Source organism: Vicia villosa, linkage group LG4, assembly GCF_029867415.1.
Source record: "Vicia villosa cultivar HV-30 ecotype Madison, WI linkage group LG4, Vvil1.0, whole genome shotgun sequence".
Classification (NCBI taxonomy): domain Eukaryota; kingdom Viridiplantae; phylum Streptophyta; class Magnoliopsida; order Fabales; family Fabaceae; genus Vicia; species Vicia villosa.
The window spans coordinates 38269329-38289318 of record NC_081183.1 but is presented as its reverse complement, the minus strand read 5'-3'; the positions used below and the strand labels follow the sequence as shown (position 1 = coordinate 38289318).

Genomic DNA, 19990 nt, shown 5'->3' with positions numbered 1-19990 from the left:
GTTACTAATGCACCTGGTGTTTTTATGGAATACATGAACAGGATTTTTCATCAGTATCTCGATAAGTTTGTGGTGGTATTTATAGATGATATCCTGATATATTCTAAAAGTGAGAAAGAACATGCGGAACATCTCAGAACTGTGTTGGAGCTGTTGAAAGAGAAGCAACTTTTTGCCAAACTGTCGAAGTGTGAATTCTGGTTAGAAGAAGTCAGTTTTCTTGGACATGTGATTTCTAAGAATGGTATTGCTGTTGATCCTACAAAGATAGAAGCTGTGTCTTAGTGGGAAGCTCCGAAGTCAGTGTCAGAAATTCGTAGTTTTCTTGGCCTTGCAGGTTACTACAGGAAATTCATTGAGGGATTTTCAAAGTTAGCATTGTCGTTAACTAAATTAACCAGGAAGGGACAAGCCTTTATTTGGGATGCAAAGTGTGAAGAAGGATTCCAAGAGCTTAAGAGGAGATTGACTAGTGCTCCTATTTTGATTTTGCCGAATCCGACAGAATCATTTGTGGTTTATTGTGATGCGTCACTAATGGGTTTAGGTGGTGTATTGATGCAGAATCAACAAGTGGTCGCTTATGCGTCGAGACAACTCAAAGTGCATGAGAGGAATTATCCGACTCATGATTTGGAGTTGGCAGCTGTGGTTTTTGTTTTGAAGTTGTGGCGACACTATTTGTATGGTTCGAGATTTGAGGTGTTCAGTGATCATAAAAGCCTGAAGTATCTCTTTGATCAGAAAGAGCTGAATATGAGACAGAGAAGGTGGTTAGAATTTCTGAAGGATTATGATTTTGGTTTGAATTACCATCCGGGTAAGGCAAACGTCGTGGCTGATGCATTGAGTAGAAAAACCTTGCATATGTCTATGCTAATGGTGAAGGAATTGGATTTAATTGAGCAATTCAGAGACTTGAGTCTAGTGTGTGAAGATACTCCTACTAGTGTCAAATTGGGTATGCTGAAGCTGACTAGTGGTATTCTTGACGAGATAAGAGAAGGTCAGAAAGCTGATGTTGGATTGATTGATAAGTTGACTATGATCAATCAAGGCAAGAGTAGTGAATTCAGAGTGGATGAGAATGGTATACTGAAGTTTGGTGACCGAGTTTGTGTTCCTGATGTTGATGAACTCCGAAAGCGTATTTTGGAAGAAGGACACCGTAGTGGATTGAGTATTCATCCCGGTGCTACCAAGATGTGTCATGATTTGAAAAAGTTATTTTGGTGGCCTGGAATGAAGAAGGAAATTGCTGAGTTTGTGTATTCTTGTTTGACTTGCCAGAAGTCAAAGATCGAGCATCAGAAACCGTCTGGGTTGATGCAACCGATGTTTATTCCTGAGTGGAAGTGGGACAACATCTCAATGGATTTTGTGTCGGGTTTGCCGAGAACTGTCAGAAATTGTGAAGCTATCTGGGTCGTGGTAGACAGGTTGACGAAGTCTGCACATTTTATACCAGTGAGAATGGATTATCCGATGGAGAAGCTGGCTCAATTGTATATTGAGAAGATAGTGAGTCTGCATGGTATTCCTTCAAGTATCGTGTCAGACAGAGATCCGCGGTTTACGTCTAAGTTCTGGGAAGGTTTGCAGAAAGCTTTGGGTACTAAGCTAAGATTGAGTTCTGCTTATCATCCGCAGACTGATGGACAGACTGAGAGGACAATTCAGTCATTAGAGGATTTGTTGCGGGCTTGTGTGTTGGAAAAAGGAGGTACTTGGGATAGTTATCTGCCTTTGATTGAGTTTACCTACAACAACAGTTATCATTCGAGTATCGGTATGGCTCCGTTTGAGGCTTTGTATGGTAGGAGATGTAGGACGCCGTTGTGTTGGTACGAATCTGGTGAGAGTGCCGTGATTGGTCCAGAAATTGTACAACAGACTACAGAGAAGATTAAAATGATTCAGGAGAAGATGAAGGCTTCTCAGAGTCGTCAGAAGAGTTATCACGACAAAAGGAGGAAGACACTTGAGTTTCAAGAGGGAGACCATGTGTTTATGAGAGTTACTCCTATGACAGGGATTGGTCGGGCATTGAAGTCGAAGAAGTTGACTCCGTGTTTTATCGGACCATTCCAAATTTCTGAAAGAGTGGGAGAAGTGGCTTATCGTATCGCTTTACCGCCGATGCTTGCAAATTTGCATGATGTATTTCATGTGTCTCAGTTGAGGAAATACATTTCAGATCCGTCCCATGTGATCCAAGTAGATGATATACAGGTGAAAGATAACTTGACGGTTGAGACTTTACCTGTGAGGATTGAGGATCGAAGGCTGAAGCAATTGCGTGGCAAGGAAATAGCTTTGGTCAGAGTAGCTTGGGGAGGACCTGCTGAGGGGAATGTTACCTGGGAGCTAGAGAGTCAGATGAAGGATTCTTATCCAGAACTTTTTACCTGAGGTATGTTTTCGAGGACGAAAACTCTTTTAGTGGGGGAGAGTTGTAACACCCGTATAATTTTAATTTTTAATTTAATTTGAATATTAGATTAATAATTATTATTATTATGGATTTTATGAAAATAAGAGGAAAATGATGGTTAATGGCATTTGGGCCATGTGTGAAATTAGTAAGAAGAAGGGGGTGTGGTGTAGTAAAGCCCTTACTAATTTAATATTATTTTTCATAAAATAATCAGAATTGGGAATTGGGAAAGAAAGAACGTGAAAGAACGGAATTGGGAACAAGGAACGTGAAGGAGAACTGTAGAGGGAGAGACCAAGAACCAAGACTTTTATCTGAGGTAAGGGGAGACTCTCCATTTAATCTCTTTTATCGTATTATAGGTGATAGTATGGATTAGGAGTATGGTTGGATCCATTGATTCTATATTCTGAAAATTGTGTCTGTGTTCATCGTAAAACTTGAACTATTAATCCCTAATAACTAATAGATTTAGGGTATGATGAATAGAATTGGTAGGGAATCATATACTATGGCTATTGGCGAATTCGTATGCTGTTTAGATGTGATTTTCTGGTTTTTAGGCTCAAAATCGTGGACTGGTATGAGTAAAAACGAATGGGTTTTGGACTGTTACGAATTCTGCAGGTTCTGGGCATTTTCTGGTGTTTCGCGTATGAAACAGTGCCATACGCGTATGGGATGAGGTCAATACGCGTATGGGGGACACTCCCAATGGGCTATACGCGTACGATACGCAGTTGCCCTGTCCCAAATACCACGTACTGGTGTTTTGCGTATGAGAGCGTATGAGGATGCTCATACGCGTATGGGAATTCGGAAAGAGGAAAATATTTCTGATGATACGCGTATGGCTGTACCGATACGCGTATGAGGTTGCTTGTAGGCAAAATCTGAATCTGTTGAAATGCGTATGATACGCGTATGAGGCAAGGGGATACGCGTATGGGAGCGTATGGGCCCTATGATACGCGTATGGCTTTCTGTAGGAGAAATTTCTGTTTTGTGATTTTTCTGAAAAGTTCAATGATGAGTAACTTTCGATTTGTAGGCCTGTTTACATGCTGTTTTAGACTGTGTAAACCTTGTGATGTGATTCTGTGGTTTACTGATGATTGATTGTATTGAATGATGTAATGTATATATGAACATGCTTAGTATTGTTGATGATGATGATGATGAAATGAGTATAGATGATGCTACTCATAGAATGGTAATGATGAAAGTATGTTATATATATGTTGCATGCATTCATAAACATGGGCTGAATCCTATATGATGAGAGGATTCAGCGAGGGGCAGGATTCCCATTGTGTGGAATTGGTGCTGGCAGGGCCGTATCTGGATGATGATAGATCAGTCGGTGGAAGATTTCCACTGGTGATGATTGGTACCACATGCATAGTGTCAGTTTCATACATGTGCATGATTTGTTTATAACAATAATGATATGTGTTACATGTTGACTGTCTGTTTATTTGTGGATGTGTGAATGATGATTCGTCTGAATATGAAACAATTGGGTGAATGATATAACTATGATATGTTATTATTTATGATGCAATAACATTGGTTAACTGTGATGAGACTCACCCTTACTTGTTGTCATTTTCAGATTGAGGATAGCGGCGCGACTTGGTGAGGATTAGCTCATAAGTCGGTTTTTAGTTATAGTGTCGGTGTCATGCTCTGGTAGATGTAACACTGGGAACACGTTTGTTTTGAGTTGATTATAACTCTAATTGGTTTTGTTGGTTGAGTCCGATACATTAATGATGGATGTTGACTCTATGTTTTTGATTCCGCTGTGTAAAACATGATTTTAATTAAGGAGTTATAATTTCAGTTGTTTCAGTGAATGCATGATATGTATCGACGTGTGTTTTATCATTTATATAATTGTGATGCCTCTCTACATGTTACTCTGATTTAATATACCGTTATTTGCCGCGGGTTATTAGAGGGGTGTTACATGTTCAGAAGGCTTGAACAACAGATCATTCAAGGAAATCTGGAAGTTTGATATTGTATATGTGCTATTGACTGTCAATACCGATTCAAAAGCTTGTTTATATGCAGTATGAACTCTACAATGTATATCAGATCCTTGAAATGCAAATATCAGCTTGTTAAAACTTATACATGGAAGAGATGTACCATAAATAGTGGTTTCTACAACAAAGATACGATTATACAAAAATGACAAAACCATCAACATAACAAAAGCATAAACAACAACATATACCATTTTACAACTTGTCAACCATATCATATAAAAAACCCATCAACATTGTACACTTCAAAGCACGAAAAGCATAAATAAAGTAGTTGAACTGAAAAAACCAAAAGCATTTTAAACCCATCAACTTTGTTTTCAACATTTTAGGTTATTTAAAAACATAAACCAGTACCTAAACAACTCAGCACAACATATATGATGTATATATGACGTAGATAAACACAAAATAAACCAGTACATCAAACCAATAACATAAACAAAAACCAACAACTGAAACGAAAAGGAAGGGTATTTCACAACAATATTTCACAACGACAACAAAAGCGAAAACCAGATGTAGAAATGTTCCTTACTTGTTTATCGCACATAATCATCTCGAAATGTTCCTTATTCTTGGAGACAACAGTCCATTTGTGATGGACTCTCACAGCTATGTTCCATAGCTCCTTTGTGTCATTAATGTCTTTCACCAACTCAAAGGGTCTTGCTGTAACGCCCCAGACTGCTTTCGGGATGATCGACTGGCCCCAGAAACCAACAGGGGCCTTTTTCAGCATGCTTTGACCTCAATCGCACGCTTTCCCAGAAGGTCACCCATCCCAAAATTGCTCCAAGTCAAGCACGCTTAATTGTGAAGTTCTTATGAAACGGGCTACTGAAAAGAAGATGCATCTTGTTAGTATAGGTAGTACCCATCAATCCTTATAAGCTTTTCTTCAACCATGCAATCCCATACCTACACAGCATCAGGATCCCTCTCATTCTGATGTGGCGACCAACCTTGCCCTCTCCGGCCTCAATTGTTACATGCGGTGTAACCACCCCTCGCCATCTTCGGCCTCGGATGTTACATGCCCACCAGCTTCCGCATGGCTCGTCATCCTCGATCCACATCGTACTGGGAGATGTCTGACTCTGATACCATTTGTAACGCCCTAGACTGCTTTCGGGATGATCGACTGACCCCACAAACCAATAGGGGTCTTTTTCAGCATGCTTTGACCTCAATCACACGCTTTCTGGGAAACTTCCCAGAAGGTCACCCATCCCATAATTGCTCCTAGTCAAGCACGCTTAACTGTGGAGTTCTTATGAAACGGGCTACTGAAAAGAAGATGCATCTTGTTAGTATAGGTAGTACCCATCAATCCTTATAAGCTTTCCTTCAACCATGCAGTCCCATACTTGCACAACACCAGGATCCCTCTCATTTCGATGTGGCGACCAACCTTGTCCTCTTCGGCCTCAGTTGTTACATGCGGTGTAACACCCCTCGCCATCTTCGGCCTTGGGGGTTACACTTGCCATATTCCTTGTTGGAAGCTACAGAAGAAAGAAAGTTGAAGAGGTGAAGATGAGTTGAAGCGTTTTGGAGAGGTGAAAATGTTTGAAGAGAAAAAGCTGGAGATAAAAAGGTGAAAACAGAGAAATGAAAGAAGAATACCAAGAGGAAGTGATAGACTGAAAATTTGGGTAACTGATATGCAAGCTTTGTTGGTACAAGAAGTGGTACAAGAAGTGACATATCCATTTTGGTGAAAAGTGGCACGGTTTGCAAAGTTAAAAGAAAGGTGTGTGTTCTACAATTTCAGCTTGTGGACAATTAGTTATGTGACCTAGGAAGTATATTTGAAAATTTGTTGAATTAAATAATGGATAGCAATAGAAACCAGACAGTTTCAATTCCAACAATGATACAAAAAGGTCTTTGTGCAATCCATTGTGTACTTTATCAATTCTCATTTTGTCCTACTTTAACTACTAAAAGGTCTTTGTGCAATCCATTGTGTACATCATCATATTTCTTTGCAATTTGTAACAATTAAAAGTACAATTTAGTCACAAAAAATAAATTTTGAACACAATTTACCTCCAAATCAATGAGGTAGAGGATAAGAAGAAAGATTAAAATTGTGTTTTCGAGAACCACTAATTAAATATTTGTATCGATCTAACAATTATATAATATTTTCACAGAAATTGTTTAATTTAATAATAAAAAAACATAAAGTATACTAATATAAGTATAATTTGGACCTCAAAAAAGATTTAAATAGAGTTAAATCCAAAACCATTGAAACCCCTCTTTCTCAATCATTCTTTCTTTCTGGGGTCCCAACACAACCCAATCATCGCCACGCTATTGCTCTGCTTCTCTCCCTTTTCCAAAAGATTCCCCATTTTCTTCTCTCTTCACACTCTTCTCTTCTTTTTCTTCTTCACTCTTTTTTTCCCTCATAACAACAACAACAACACTTTTTCTCCCTATTTTCTTCGTTTTTCCTGTCAAAGGACCAACTTTTTTTTTCTCTTCACGGAAACCCCTCTTTTAGGGTTTCTGAAAACCCCCTTTCAGGTATTTCATCATTTTTCTTTCGTTTTTTGAAATTTTACTGCAATTTTCGAGTTTTTGAGCAGTTTATTTCTGTTGTTTGGTCTAATTGATGATCATCCTAGTTTTTTTGAGTTGAATTTGGCTTAGCTTTGAGTATAGCGGTTTTGGTGATTGGTTTGGGATTTCAGTTATGGTTGGTTGTTTGAGTTTATGGTTTAGGGTTGGAGTTTTTTGTGCCGTTTGATCATGAAAAAAATGGTTTTTTTTTGAAGTTATGACCACTTGCTTTATTCCATGGTAACTTAAATATTTTTGGATTTTATGCATGAATAATGTTATTCCAACTGCATGGGGTGTTTCAATTTGATTTCTTTTGCTCATGTCACTTTCATGCATGGGTTGTATTGAAGTAGCATCCTGTTTGGATGCTGAGTAAATTGTGTAAAAGTTGTTTTTCTTTCCTTTCTGGATCATGTATATGAGAAAATGATCAATGGATTAAATCTGTAAAGAAAATGTTAACATTATGTGAAGAACAAATTTTTGCATGGGGTTTTTCTCTTGTCTAATTCGGATTGTTTTTCACATAGTTCTCTTTTCTGCATATGGCGAAACTGTCTGACCTGAGTCTTGCCTTGTTTTGTTTTTTCTGATGTTTTGCTGTGGGCCATGGATTTCAAGTTTAATCAGAACCCTGCTTTTGTTAATGTTCAATGCCTAAACTTAATTGAATTATACAGTAATGACAACCAAAGGATTGAATGTATTCATGATTGACCATTACCTGCAACACCAGTTATTCAGAAACTCGAGACTGATAACATTGCTCATACATATCTAAAATCTGTTCTATATCGAAATTACAATTTGCTGCAAAAGCTCAAAAGCTTATGTATTATGAAGCTGAGAATGTTGAATGATTGGTCATTGGATATTCTAACTTATGTCTATTATGTTCAGATATTATTATTATTATTCTTGACTCAGGCTTAAATGCAGTTTTCCATGTTTTATGATGGTTGGCATGTATCTTTTGCAAGGATTTAAGGTTTATCTGTCTATAATATAATACTAAATAGCTTTTTTCTTTTATTTTGAGAGTGGCAGAGAGGTGATGCAATGAAGCAGTCTTTTAATCCTTCATATTTTGGTAAATCTCCAAATTCTCTTGTTTTTTTTTTGGTCTTGGTTATCAACTTACTATTATATATTTATCATCTATAATATTTTGTTTCAAAATAGGTCCTTCCAAGATTCCACCTATTACTGCGCCTGGAAAATCAGAACATGGCGGGTTGGAAGTTTTATCTGGATCTGATGTAAACCATGTTTCTTCAGATGCCAGTCTCTTTTCTAGCTCATTACCTGTTCTTCCACATGAAAAATGTATGCGATAATTTTTTCCTACCAGCTCTATTCTTTGTATACTCCATGTTTTATGAAATCTCATGAACCTGTTTTGCTAACTTGATTGTAGTGAATATAAATGAAACTGAAAGCGGTTTTCAAGTTGTTGATGACATCTCAGCTGGCTTTAAAAAGCTTCATCAAGAGGCAGAGCTCAATGGTTCCCTTGAGGATGGTAATAATAATGCAAATGGAACCATGCTTCCTGATGATGATGATGAGCTTTTGGACGGCATATTGGATGACTTTGACCTAAGTGGTTTACCTGGTTCCCTTGAGGATTTGGAAGAATATGATATTTTTGGTAGTGGTGGAGGATTGGAACTTGAAACTGATACACAGGAAAGTCTGAGTGCGGGAGTCTCTAAGTTAAGCTTCTCTGATAGCTCTTCTGGCAATGGTTTTCCCCCTTATTCTCTCCCTAATGGGGTTGGAAGTGGAGCCGTTGCTGGAGAACATCCATATGGAGAGCATCCTTCTCGAACATTGTTTGTTCGGAATATTAACAGTAATGTGGAGGATACTGAGCTGCGAACTCTTTTTGAGGTGAGTTACGTTAGGGTGAGCTCAATCCAGACGCCACTATAAGTTTTGCTTTGATATCTTCACGATACTAGTAAAAACTATGGTGTCCATAATTTCATGTTGCCTCTGATTGAATAGTATGTCTTCATTGAGAAGAAATTCTTGTGAAAATAATGAATTATTAATTGATTTGTACTATTTTTTATTTATTTTCAGCAATATGGTGATATTAGAACCCTATATACTGCATGTAAACACAGGGGATTTGTGATGATATCGTATTATGACATCCGTGCTGCTCGAACAGCTATGCGTGCATTACAAAACAAACCTTTGCGGCGTAGGAAACTTGACATTCACTTTTCAATACCAAAGGTTTCTTACCTAAAAACAATTCTTGTCATTTATACTTTTAGTTACTGAACGCCCTGACATTCACATTATGTTGCCTTTTTTTTTGCCAGGATAATCCATCAGACAAGGATATCAATCAAGGAACCTTAGTAGCTTTCAATTTGGATCCATCAGTTTCAAATGAAGACCTCCGCCAAATATTTGGGGCTTACGGAGAGGTCAAAGAGGTGATAATTTTGTCCTTTTTAAAAACTGTTTCGCATTTGAGTCTCTCAGGGAAACCCATACAGTATGTGTTTTATTGTTTAAGCTCGGAATTAAGATGAATAGTTGGGTATCTTTGCAGATAAGGGAAACTCCTCACAAGAGGCATCATAAGTTTATTGAATTTTATGATGTCAGAGCTGCAGAAGCAGCACTTAAATTATTAAATAGGAGTGATATAGCTGGTAAACGCATAAAGCTTGAACCAAGTCGGCCTGGAGGAGCTCGTCGCAAGTATGTGTACTAATAATTTTACTTTTACTTTGGTGTTTGATTGCTCTTTACTTTTGCAGTAGTAATAATAATAATAATAATCTATTTTTCTAGCTGATTATTGAGCATTGTGTGACCTTAAAAAAACATTTGATGAAGCATCTTTGACCTATTCTTGAAAATATTTGAAATTTATTATTATTGGTCTTACATTCCTGGAAACAGAGTTTTACCAAATGTGTTAATAAAATGAATGTGCTGTGTAATAATTGAGAAACACCATCAAATCTAAGGGTAGGGAATTATCATCACTAACTTGTGTTAACTTCCATATGTCTTCCTTCTTTCTGGGATCCAAAACTGATACATTAACATTTAATTGATAATATGTTGTACCTTTTAGTTTGATGCTCCAACTTAATCAAGAGCTTGACCAAGACGAGTCTCGAAGTTTTCGATATCAAGTGGGTTCACCTCTAGCCTGCTCTCCGCCAGGTTGGTTCTTTGACATACTAAATATCCTGAGCCGTTGGCATCATGAAGTAGTATATATTTTAGTTACCAAGTTCATAAATTATTGCATTTGTTTTCTCTTCGATGGGATTGAAATTAATTTAATGAAACTTTCATGACAGGTAATTGGTTACAGTTCAACAGCCCTGTCGAGCAAAGTTCATTGCCAAATATCAATCATTCTCCCAGTTCTAGTATCATAAGCCCAACAACCGGCAGTCATTTATCTGGATTAGCTTCAATTTTGCAACCACAGACGCCAACCACAGTTAAGGCCGCAACCATTGGCAAGGACATGGGCAGGAGTAGTTATCGAGACCACATATTTACCAATATGAGTTCATCCTCTGGATCCACTGTCAACTCGCATTCACTTCCAGAGCCCAAATTTAGTCAATATCGCGGGACTCTGTCCTCGTTTGATACATCAACATCAAATGGATCTTCGGTGGAAACGTTGACCGCACCACAGTTTCTATGGGGAAGTCCAAACTTATCTTCAGCGCAAACCAAACCTTCAGCTTGGCCAAAACCATCTGTTGGACATCAACTTAGTACATCAAATGGAACGAGTCATGCTTTCCCATACTCAAGTCGGAGCAATTCCTTTGTCAATTTGTCCCAACAGCATCACCATCATCACGTTGGTTCTGCTCCTTCACGTTTGCCTTTTCAGAGGCACTTTGGTTTTTTCCCCAAGTCATCCGAAACTTCATTGATGAATAATGTTGGCTATAGTGGCATGAGTCTAGGGCACACCGATGGAAATTACATGCTAAATGCTGGCGTGTCTATTCCACGAAATATGCCTGATAATGGTTCATCGAACTTCAGAATGAGATCTTCTCCTATACTTAGCCCTGTATTTTTGGGTAATGGTCCTTATCCAGGATTGCTACCTACTGCTATGGAGAGTTTGACCGACCATGTTAGCAGTAGATGGATTGATAACAATGGAAGCCAAGTTGACAGCAAGAAGCTATTTCAGCTTGACTTGGATAAGATCAGATGTGGTGAAGATACAAGGACTACATTGATGATAAAGAATATCCCAAATAAGTATGAACAACTTAACTTAGCGATGCTTGTTTATTATTAATCTTGCTTTTTTCACTGGATGCTTAGATGATGTATTAATTCTCATTTACCTGCAGATACACCTCGAAAATGTTGTTAGCTGCCATTGATGAAAGTCAGAAGGGTACCTATGATTTCCTCTACCTGCCAATTGACTTTAAGGTATATGTTGTGCTATTTTAATTTAATGAGCTCTTTATTTTTCTCGATGAGTTGCGGTTTGATCCCTGTGCTCTTATAATTTGTGAAGCTGATATTTTTTTCCCACTTTCCATTGCAGAATAAATGCAATGTGGGTTACGCATTTATCAACATGCTGTCACCTTCCCTCATTATTCCATTCTACGAGGTTTGTATGAGCCCGCATATTTTGATCATTTTGCTGAATGAAAATGGCATTGATTTGGTCATTCTTCCCTTTTCATTATCTTACTAAAGTTAATTTAGTAGTTGATGATGTATGGCATTTATTATATAGATGATGACAAGAAAAAGGCTATTATTTGCCTAAATCATTGATTCATTGATATATCTGGTTTTGCAGACATTCAATGGGAAGAGGTGGGAGAAGTTCAATAGTGAAAAAGTTGCTTCTTTGGCATATGCTCGAATCCAAGGGAAGAATGCTCTTGTGAATCATTTTCAAAATTCAAGTTTGATGAATGAAGATAAGCGCTGCCGACCTATTGTTTTCGACCCAGATGGTTCTGAAGCTGTTGATCAGGTAACATTGTATATTATTGTTGCATTAATAAGTGAATGGAAAACACTAATTGATATTAGGAACTGGTATTCTGGTTGCACTTCAGCTTTTCTGTTGGATTTGTTGCCAGCTCAACCCTTTTCTTCTTTCTTCCTTTTTTTTATGCAGCACCAACACTTAAGATTGAAGCCATGTCCGGTGTCTGAAACAACACCCGACACACTACATTCAATCTCCTCTAATTTTTATAATTATAACATGTCAGTGTTGTATTTGTTGTCTGTCCGTGTCAGTCGTTAATAGTGCTTTTCTACTTATGATAATATGCTAACCGTGTTCATACATAACTTTGATTTAGGTCATACAAGAGAGTTTCCCCTCCTACTATAGCAATATTCAGGCAGTGAAGCCAAGTGAATTTCAATTAAGTGATTCGCTCGGATTCCCTTCAAAGAATGGTCTTCCTATGAGTTTGGATGCAAGTTAATATCACGTGAGAAGATGTAAAGTTGCTAACAGAAGGATGTAGATTTTGTATCATAAAGTATTTTGCCCACAAGTTTTAGAAGTCTGGAGCATTTTGGTTGTGATTTTCTGCACAGGTAGGAAAGCTGTCTCTGTTAATTAATGTACTAAACAAGGTGGGAGCAAAAGCTGAAAAGGTAAAGCAAATAGATCTTCACTTTTGCTCATTTTTGTTTTTTTGGTGGCTTGTAATCTCAATGTTAATATGTGGTTTAGAGTTAAGTTAGGTTTGAGATTAAGGGTACAAAATTGTAGAGAGATAAAAAAGACATCTTTCTATATTCCTCTAATGTATTGTATTTGTATCAGTACTCTTGAAAACAAAGTGCTTATTTAAATGTAAGATGCATGTATGTAAGTTATTCTCTTTTTCGAACCTCCACTAGTCAATATTGCTTTTGCATGATTATCTCTTGTACTTGCATCTTTGACACGGCTTCTGAAGAAGTCATTAAAACTATAACACGTAATGGCATTCTTAATGGATAAGTATAACTTGGATTGACTCAAGCTCTTTGAACCATATCTTTATTCAGTTGTTACTTTAAGCAATTATTGTAGACACATAAGTTGAAATACTGATACTAATTATTCAGTGGGGACAGATAGTTTAGATGACATGACATAATTTGTCAATATCTCTTTTTAAAGGATACATCCCAAGTCATTTTTTATTCTTTGTTTTATTTGATATAACATTGTTACTTTGTTTACAAGATCATTTCAACACTATTAATCCGAATTGAAATAAGCTTTAACTAATTCATTGATGAATTAATTCCCAAGTTGTTGTTTTGCAATCATGTCTTCCTTCACTGATTACACAAATCAAATAAGCATACTATCAAACTTTTTGAAAACCTAGTTTTCCAATTAACTTTGATTTTTAATCTGTTAAAACTCTGTATAGATTCATTCAATCATATTAGACCAATAAGTGGTATCAGATGTTGGTCTTTTGATCACGTTCTAACCACCCCTAAAAGATAATTATGAATGGTGATTGGCGACAATCCCAAGAATACATATAATAGGGTTTCTATTTTTAATAGAGTAAGCTATGTTTATTGGAAAGAGTACATGCATGTTCATGTCATGTTTGTTGAAATGAAGGTTTGATTCACTATTATGAATGGTAGATTTATGTGAAAAATAATCATTAATAACATCAAGGTAGACAAGCATCAAAATGATTGGGACAATGAGGAAATTAAAAAGGTCGGATATAAGTGAGAATTATTTTGATATCCAAGCACCGATGAATATGCTAAACTGATGTAAGATGCAATGAAGGTTATTCACGAGAGAACCAAAGATGTGAAGTAATCAAAGATAAGTACCTTAATTCAAGAATATGAACTCTTACAAATATTTTTTTGGTTTGGATGGACCACCCTGATTGTCGCTTCGTTAAAGCGAACGGAATATTCCCTAAACGACTATGATGGTCCCTGATGTATGTTGAATACACTTGTGGCTGTTAGCTTCTGGTGCCGGTTTTTGGCGAATTGGTGGACTAACTTCTTTACTATGTCTTGGTAGCTGGTGCCAGAGAGCCTAGGTAGGCCCATATACAATCTCAAGCATGCTTTCTTAAAGGTGTCGTATAAGAGCTTGGAATTTTGAGAGTCAGGTGCCTCAATGATGGTCATCTAAGTGTTAATGAAGGCCACATGCTCATATGGACCGTTGTGTCCATCGAACTTAGCAAACAATGGTTGCTTAAAGTTCTTTGGGACGAGTGCCTCTCATATCCCGTTTGATAGAGGTTCGAGATCCAATACCCCCACTTCATCCACCATATCAGTTTCTCGTTATCACTATTGAGTATGAAGAATATTATCCTCAAAGGTTTGGTTATGGCGACGAAGGTCGTCCATAACAAAGCACATCTCAGTTGTGATACTTTTTTCGTCATTAGATTCTTCGTTGGTCGGTGTCGTTGTCTTCTTATGGGCGACGAAGGTCGTCCATAACAAAACACATCTCTGCTATGATTTTCTCCGCTATGATTTTCTGACATGCTTTTAATCATTTGAAGCATCAAAGTTATTTGTATTAGCTATTTTAATTTTAGTTTGACTTTGAACACTTTTAATTGTATTTGCATTTCAAAATTATTTTACCCTTTTTGTTAACAAAAAAAACCAAATATTAGATAGTTAGAACTTATAATTAAATTACAATTTTGAAAGCTACAATCTCTACTTTCATTTTATCACTTGTTTGACTATGTATATTTACAAATCATGTTTAACTAATCAATAATTATTATTATTTTTTTCATATTATTTAATTATCTATAATAAAAGGCAAAAAGAGAAATAAGAAAAAGTAAAAAATATTAATAAAAAAAACTTTTAATACCAATTAGTTAAGACTATTTATGTTCGACTTTTTAAATAGGTCAAATGATCTATTAAATAAGTTAAAGAGACAAACTAAACACATCAACACAACTAAGTAGATATTTAATAATGATTTTGATTCTTGAAATGATTTTCTTGCAACTTCCTAAATGCTAAAGATAATTTTTAAAAATATTTAACACATCGATACTTCTAAAAGACATTTAAAGTATTTAATAATGAAGTTTTCACGCTATAAAATTATGTTACAACTTTCTATTTCTACATGAAAATAAGAAAGAAAGAAAAAAGAAATATGTCTGGATTTAACAAATTTCTCTGGGTCATGAATGCTTTCGTTTTCTTATTTAACACTGTAATTGGTGGTAAGTTCACTTTGTCAATTTATTTTTAATATTTTATTTATTTCATACCTAATATTTTTTCTGATTATTAATATTCTTTTTTTTCTTCATATTTGACATTATAGGAATTAATAAATGCCAGTCTGATGCAGATTGTCCTGAATCTATGTGTCTTTTTCCTGAATTTCCAAAGTGTAAAGAGGAGATTTGTAAATGTGTGTTTTTTTAGAAGTTAAGCTAAAACTACTCACTTTAATGAATAAAGGAAATAAATGATAATATATGTTGTAATTTATTTTACTTCTTGAGTTATTGTAAGATTGATGTATGTTATTAATTGAATTGATGGAATCTCTGATAATAGAAAAATCACAATAGTTAGAATTATATTTGTAAAAACATTGATATATACTTCAAAATTATAGAAGAATATAAAAAATTATTATAGATAAATATAGGCAGACCACAAAGACTAAAACATTAAATTTACTCCATGCAAGATCCTGTCGGGTTTGGGTTCCCTTCCTATGTGGAGAAAAGTCCAAATATTAATAGCTCATTTGTTTTACTTATTTAAGTGGAGAGTGTCAATTTAGGGTTAAGAGAAATGGAGAGAAAATAAGGATTCAAAAGAGAGAAAAGAGGAGAGAAACTCATTCTCGTTTTTTTCTGCACCAGCCCCACTAAATCGACGATCCCCAATTCGTTCACCGTTGAATTGAGCTGAAATTTTGTGAGCATGTTCGCAACTCATGTATCTAACTTTTAACCGTTCAAAATTTGAAAACAAGGTATGAGCTGAGAAATATGTGCGTCGCATTGGAGCTGCAGATTTGAGTTATTTTTCAGCTTTTTGATTCTTATTTGTAAGCTAATTGTGCTTTGTGATTTGCGGTTGATAGCACGTGTTTGTGAATCACTTAAAGACTATCTTGTATCCTCAATTGATTATAGTGGAGCTATTTCTATAGTCTTGACTACTCGTGGTTTTTACTCTCAAATTGAGGGATTTTCCACGTTAAAAATACCAGTGTTCTTTTTTTTGCATTTATTTTGCCGTCTTCTATGATCCTCAAGGTTCCTACAAGTGTGGGACATTTTATATCTGCTGTGTATTGATCTGTTATTGTATCTTAATTTTCCATCAGAGTGGCATCAGAGCTCTTGGTTAAGGGTTATTTTACTTATTTGAATGATGGAGTCAACTACAAAGATGAAGATGGTATTGTTGAATGGTTCTAATTACCATTTATGGAATGGTAAGATGAAAGACTTACTATTTGTGAAGAAATTGCATTTAACGATTTTTAGTTCCGCAAAGCCGGATTCCGTGTCTGATGAAGAATGGGAGTTTGAACATCAGTTATGTGGTTTTATTTGACAATATGTAAAAGATAATGTTTATAATCATATTGCTAATGAGACACGTGCAAAAACTTTGTGGGAGAAGATAAAGTCCTTGTATGCCTCTAAATCAGGAAATAATAAATTGTTCTTGTTGAATAGCTTCATAAATTTGAAGTATAAGGAGGGGACTTCTATTTCAGACCACTTGAGTGAATTTCAAGGGCTCCTTGATCAGATGTCTAGAATGAGTATTAAATTTGATGATGAACTTTTGGGACTATTTTTATTGTTATCTTTACCAGAGTCTTGAGAGACGTTTCGAGTTTCTATTACAAGTTCTTCTCCTAGAAGTGTTGTTTCTTTAGAAACGGCTAAGGGTGATATTCTTAATGGGGAGATGAGAAGGAAGACACAAGGTTCTTCATCTCAATCCGAGGTACTTGTCACTGAAAATAAGGGGAGAAGTCAAAAAAAGGAACCGAAGGGTGGTAGAGAGAATAACAGAAGCAAGTCCAAGCAATGATACAAGAATCTGGAGTGTCATTATTGTCACAAAACAGGACACGTACTGAAGTATTGTTATTAGTGGAAAAGGGATAACAAAATCAAGAAAGGTAAGTCTAAAAAAATAGATCATGATGATCATGATGATGATCATGTTACTACTGCTACTAGTGATGATCTTGTTATTCTCCGTGATCATGAGTCTGTTAATCTTGTATCAGATGATAGCATGTGGATATTTGACAATGGTGCTACATTGCATGTTACACCAAGGAAGGAGTGTTGAAGATGGATAATGATGATGTATCTAAAGTAATTGGTGTTGGTGATGTTTGCTTGAAAACTAACATGGGAATGCAATTTTTACTTAGAGGTGTCAAACATGCTCCAGATGTTTGCTTTAATTTGATCTCTGTGCACATGCTTGATGATTGTGGTTATGACAATCACTTTGGTTCTGGAAAGTGGAAACTCAACAAATGTAACTTGGTTGTGGCTAGAGGGGAGAAGCTTTCTAATTTGTATTGGACAAACGATTTGGTTGCTAGGGACAATGTGAATGCTATCGACATAGAAACATCTTTATGGCACCGAAGACTTAGTCATATTAGTGAAAAAGGCTGAATGTTTTGGCCAAAAAGGATATTCTTCATAGATTAAAGAATGCATATTTGAAAAAGTGTTCTCATTGCATGGTGGTAAACAGACTATAGTATTTTTCAAGAGACATTCTCCTTCAAGGAAGTCAAAGTTGCTTCAATTAGTACATTCTGATGTTTGTGGTCCATTAAAGGTAAAATCCTTTAGTGGTGCACTTTATTTTGTTACCTTTATTGATGATTATTCCAGAAAACTATGGGTTTATGCCTTGAATACAAAAGACCAAGTATTGGAGAAATTCAAAGAATTCCATGTTTTGGTAGAGAGGAAGACATGTGAGAAGCTGAAATGTGTTCGTTCTGATAATGGTGGTGAGTATTGTGGACCATTTGATTCCTATTGCAAGCAATATGGTATTGCACATGAAAAGACTCCTCCTAAAACTGCTCAATTGAATGGTTTAGAAGAGAGGATGAATCAAATATTGATTTAGAGAGTAAGGTGTATGCTTTCTGAAGCTAAGTTGCCAAATAATTATTGGGGTGAGGCACTTTACACTATGGTGCATGTTATTAATCTCACTCCTACTGTTGCTTTAAACAGTGAAGTTCCAGACAAAAATTGGTTTGGAAAGAATATCAAGTATGATTATTTGAGAGTATTTGGTTGTAAGGCTCTTGTGCATATTCCAAAGGATAAAAGATCCAAGTTGGATGCAAAGTCAAAACAATGTATCTTCATCGGCTATGGGCAAGATGAGTTTGGTTACAGGTTGTATGATCCTGTAGGGAAAAAGCTTATTTAAAGCCCGCGATGTGGTGTTCATGGAAGACCAAAATAATGAAGACATTGATAAGGTAGAGAAAACTACACCCAAAAAAGATATTAGTTTGTCTAATACTGATCCAATTCGGTTACCTAGTTATAATCTAGATGCTATTGGTGGTGATGATCAAAATGGTGAGCCATATGATTATGTTGATGATCAACAACTTGGAGATGCGGAAAATATTCCAACTAATGATGATGAAGGGGAGAGAGATATGTCACAGGATGAGAATCTTGGTGAAGCTCCAAAATCATCTCAAGTTTAACTTGTTAGAACAAGATTGAGAATCTATGTTCAGAATCTGGTTTTGATGATAACAAGCATATATTTTGTGAGTAACAATTTTACTACTAATGCTTTCATTAAGTGTGCAGATATTATGCTATAAGTCTTATACGACAACATTAGAAAGAAATTCACACAAGCTTCAAGGAATTAAACAGAAATATCAGATACATGAAGAACTCATTACAACAAGAAGATCACATGAGTAAATGATCAAAAGTTCTGCACATAGAGCAGGAATTCAACAATCAGTGATGAAATATCATAAGTCATCATAGAAACAAAGGCTTGACATTACAAATAATATTAAGCTTCCTGAGAAGTACAAGCGACATCAACGTTCATAACAACAAAAGTTTTGACTCTGTATTCAGAAGCTTCAAAGAACAACATAAATTGCTCCAATTAAATCACATGCAAGAAATCACGTTACTCAATGCAAAGTCAAAATTATGACATCTATTGTTGTCTACATTTTGATAAAGTGTAGGAAAACACGCCACCAAGAGAAATTGTCTTGAAGGAAGAAAAACAAGGAAGACGCGCTACCAAAGATAAGATTCGCCTTGGAAATAGGTGCGTCATCATTAAGTCTACGACAAGCATTAAATGCTATGTTCAAATATAGTTCAACGGAAATATTCCAACGGTAATAACAAACTTCTATAAAAAGAGAAAAACTATGATAGAAGAGATATGAGATGAGAGGGAGACAGTGTGAGCAGGCAAATAAGCATAAGATTAATTAAGCCTCTCCATTAGAGGCAACACACACAAAATATGTAATGAAACGATTATGTTGAAATACATATTATAAGCCTATGAAAAGAAAATCAAAAAGAGTGAAAAAGAAAATCCTGCATGTTTTGCGGTATGCTCCAAAGGAGTTATAAGAAATCCACAAATACTTGATCAATCAATCTCTCATGTTGAATGACCAAAGAAACTGAATACACTGAGTTACTGCTCGATAATGTTTCATGTTTACTTGTGATCATTAATGTGTTATCAGCTGCAACAAGCTCAATGATCAGTATTGAAGAAGAAGAAGATGAAGATCAATGAACAAGAAGCAATTCATACAAGAGCTGTTGCTCTTAATCTGCTTTCAAAAGAAAAA

The 19990-nt window shown here is 36.0% G+C and overlaps 1 protein-coding gene across 3 annotated transcripts; it reads left to right on the top strand.

The window, feature by feature from the left end:
* The first annotated feature begins 6752 nt into the window (after window positions 1–6752).
* LOC131594721 (protein MEI2-like 5) lies at window positions 6753–12968 on the top strand. 3 transcript variants are annotated; one of them, XM_058866924.1, is made up of 13 exons: window positions 6753–7032; window positions 8119–8161; window positions 8254–8397; window positions 8489–8964; window positions 9160–9318; window positions 9408–9524; window positions 9644–9795; window positions 10178–10269; window positions 10410–11346; window positions 11442–11526; window positions 11645–11713; window positions 11909–12088; window positions 12426–12968. In XM_058866924.1, exons 2-13 carry the CDS (start codon window positions 8131–8133, stop codon window positions 12552–12554), a joined length of 2571 nt encoding a protein of 856 aa, XP_058722907.1. In that variant the 5' UTR covers window positions 6753–7032; window positions 8119–8130; the 3' UTR covers window positions 12555–12968. The 3 variants fall into 3 exon arrangements, with proteins under 3 accessions (XP_058722907.1, XP_058722908.1, XP_058722906.1); XM_058866925.1 differs by having other exon boundaries at window positions 8111–8161; XM_058866923.1 differs by lacking the exon at window positions 6753–7032 and adding an exon at window positions 7046–7308.
* The last annotated feature ends 7022 nt before the right edge of the window (window positions 12969–19990 follow it).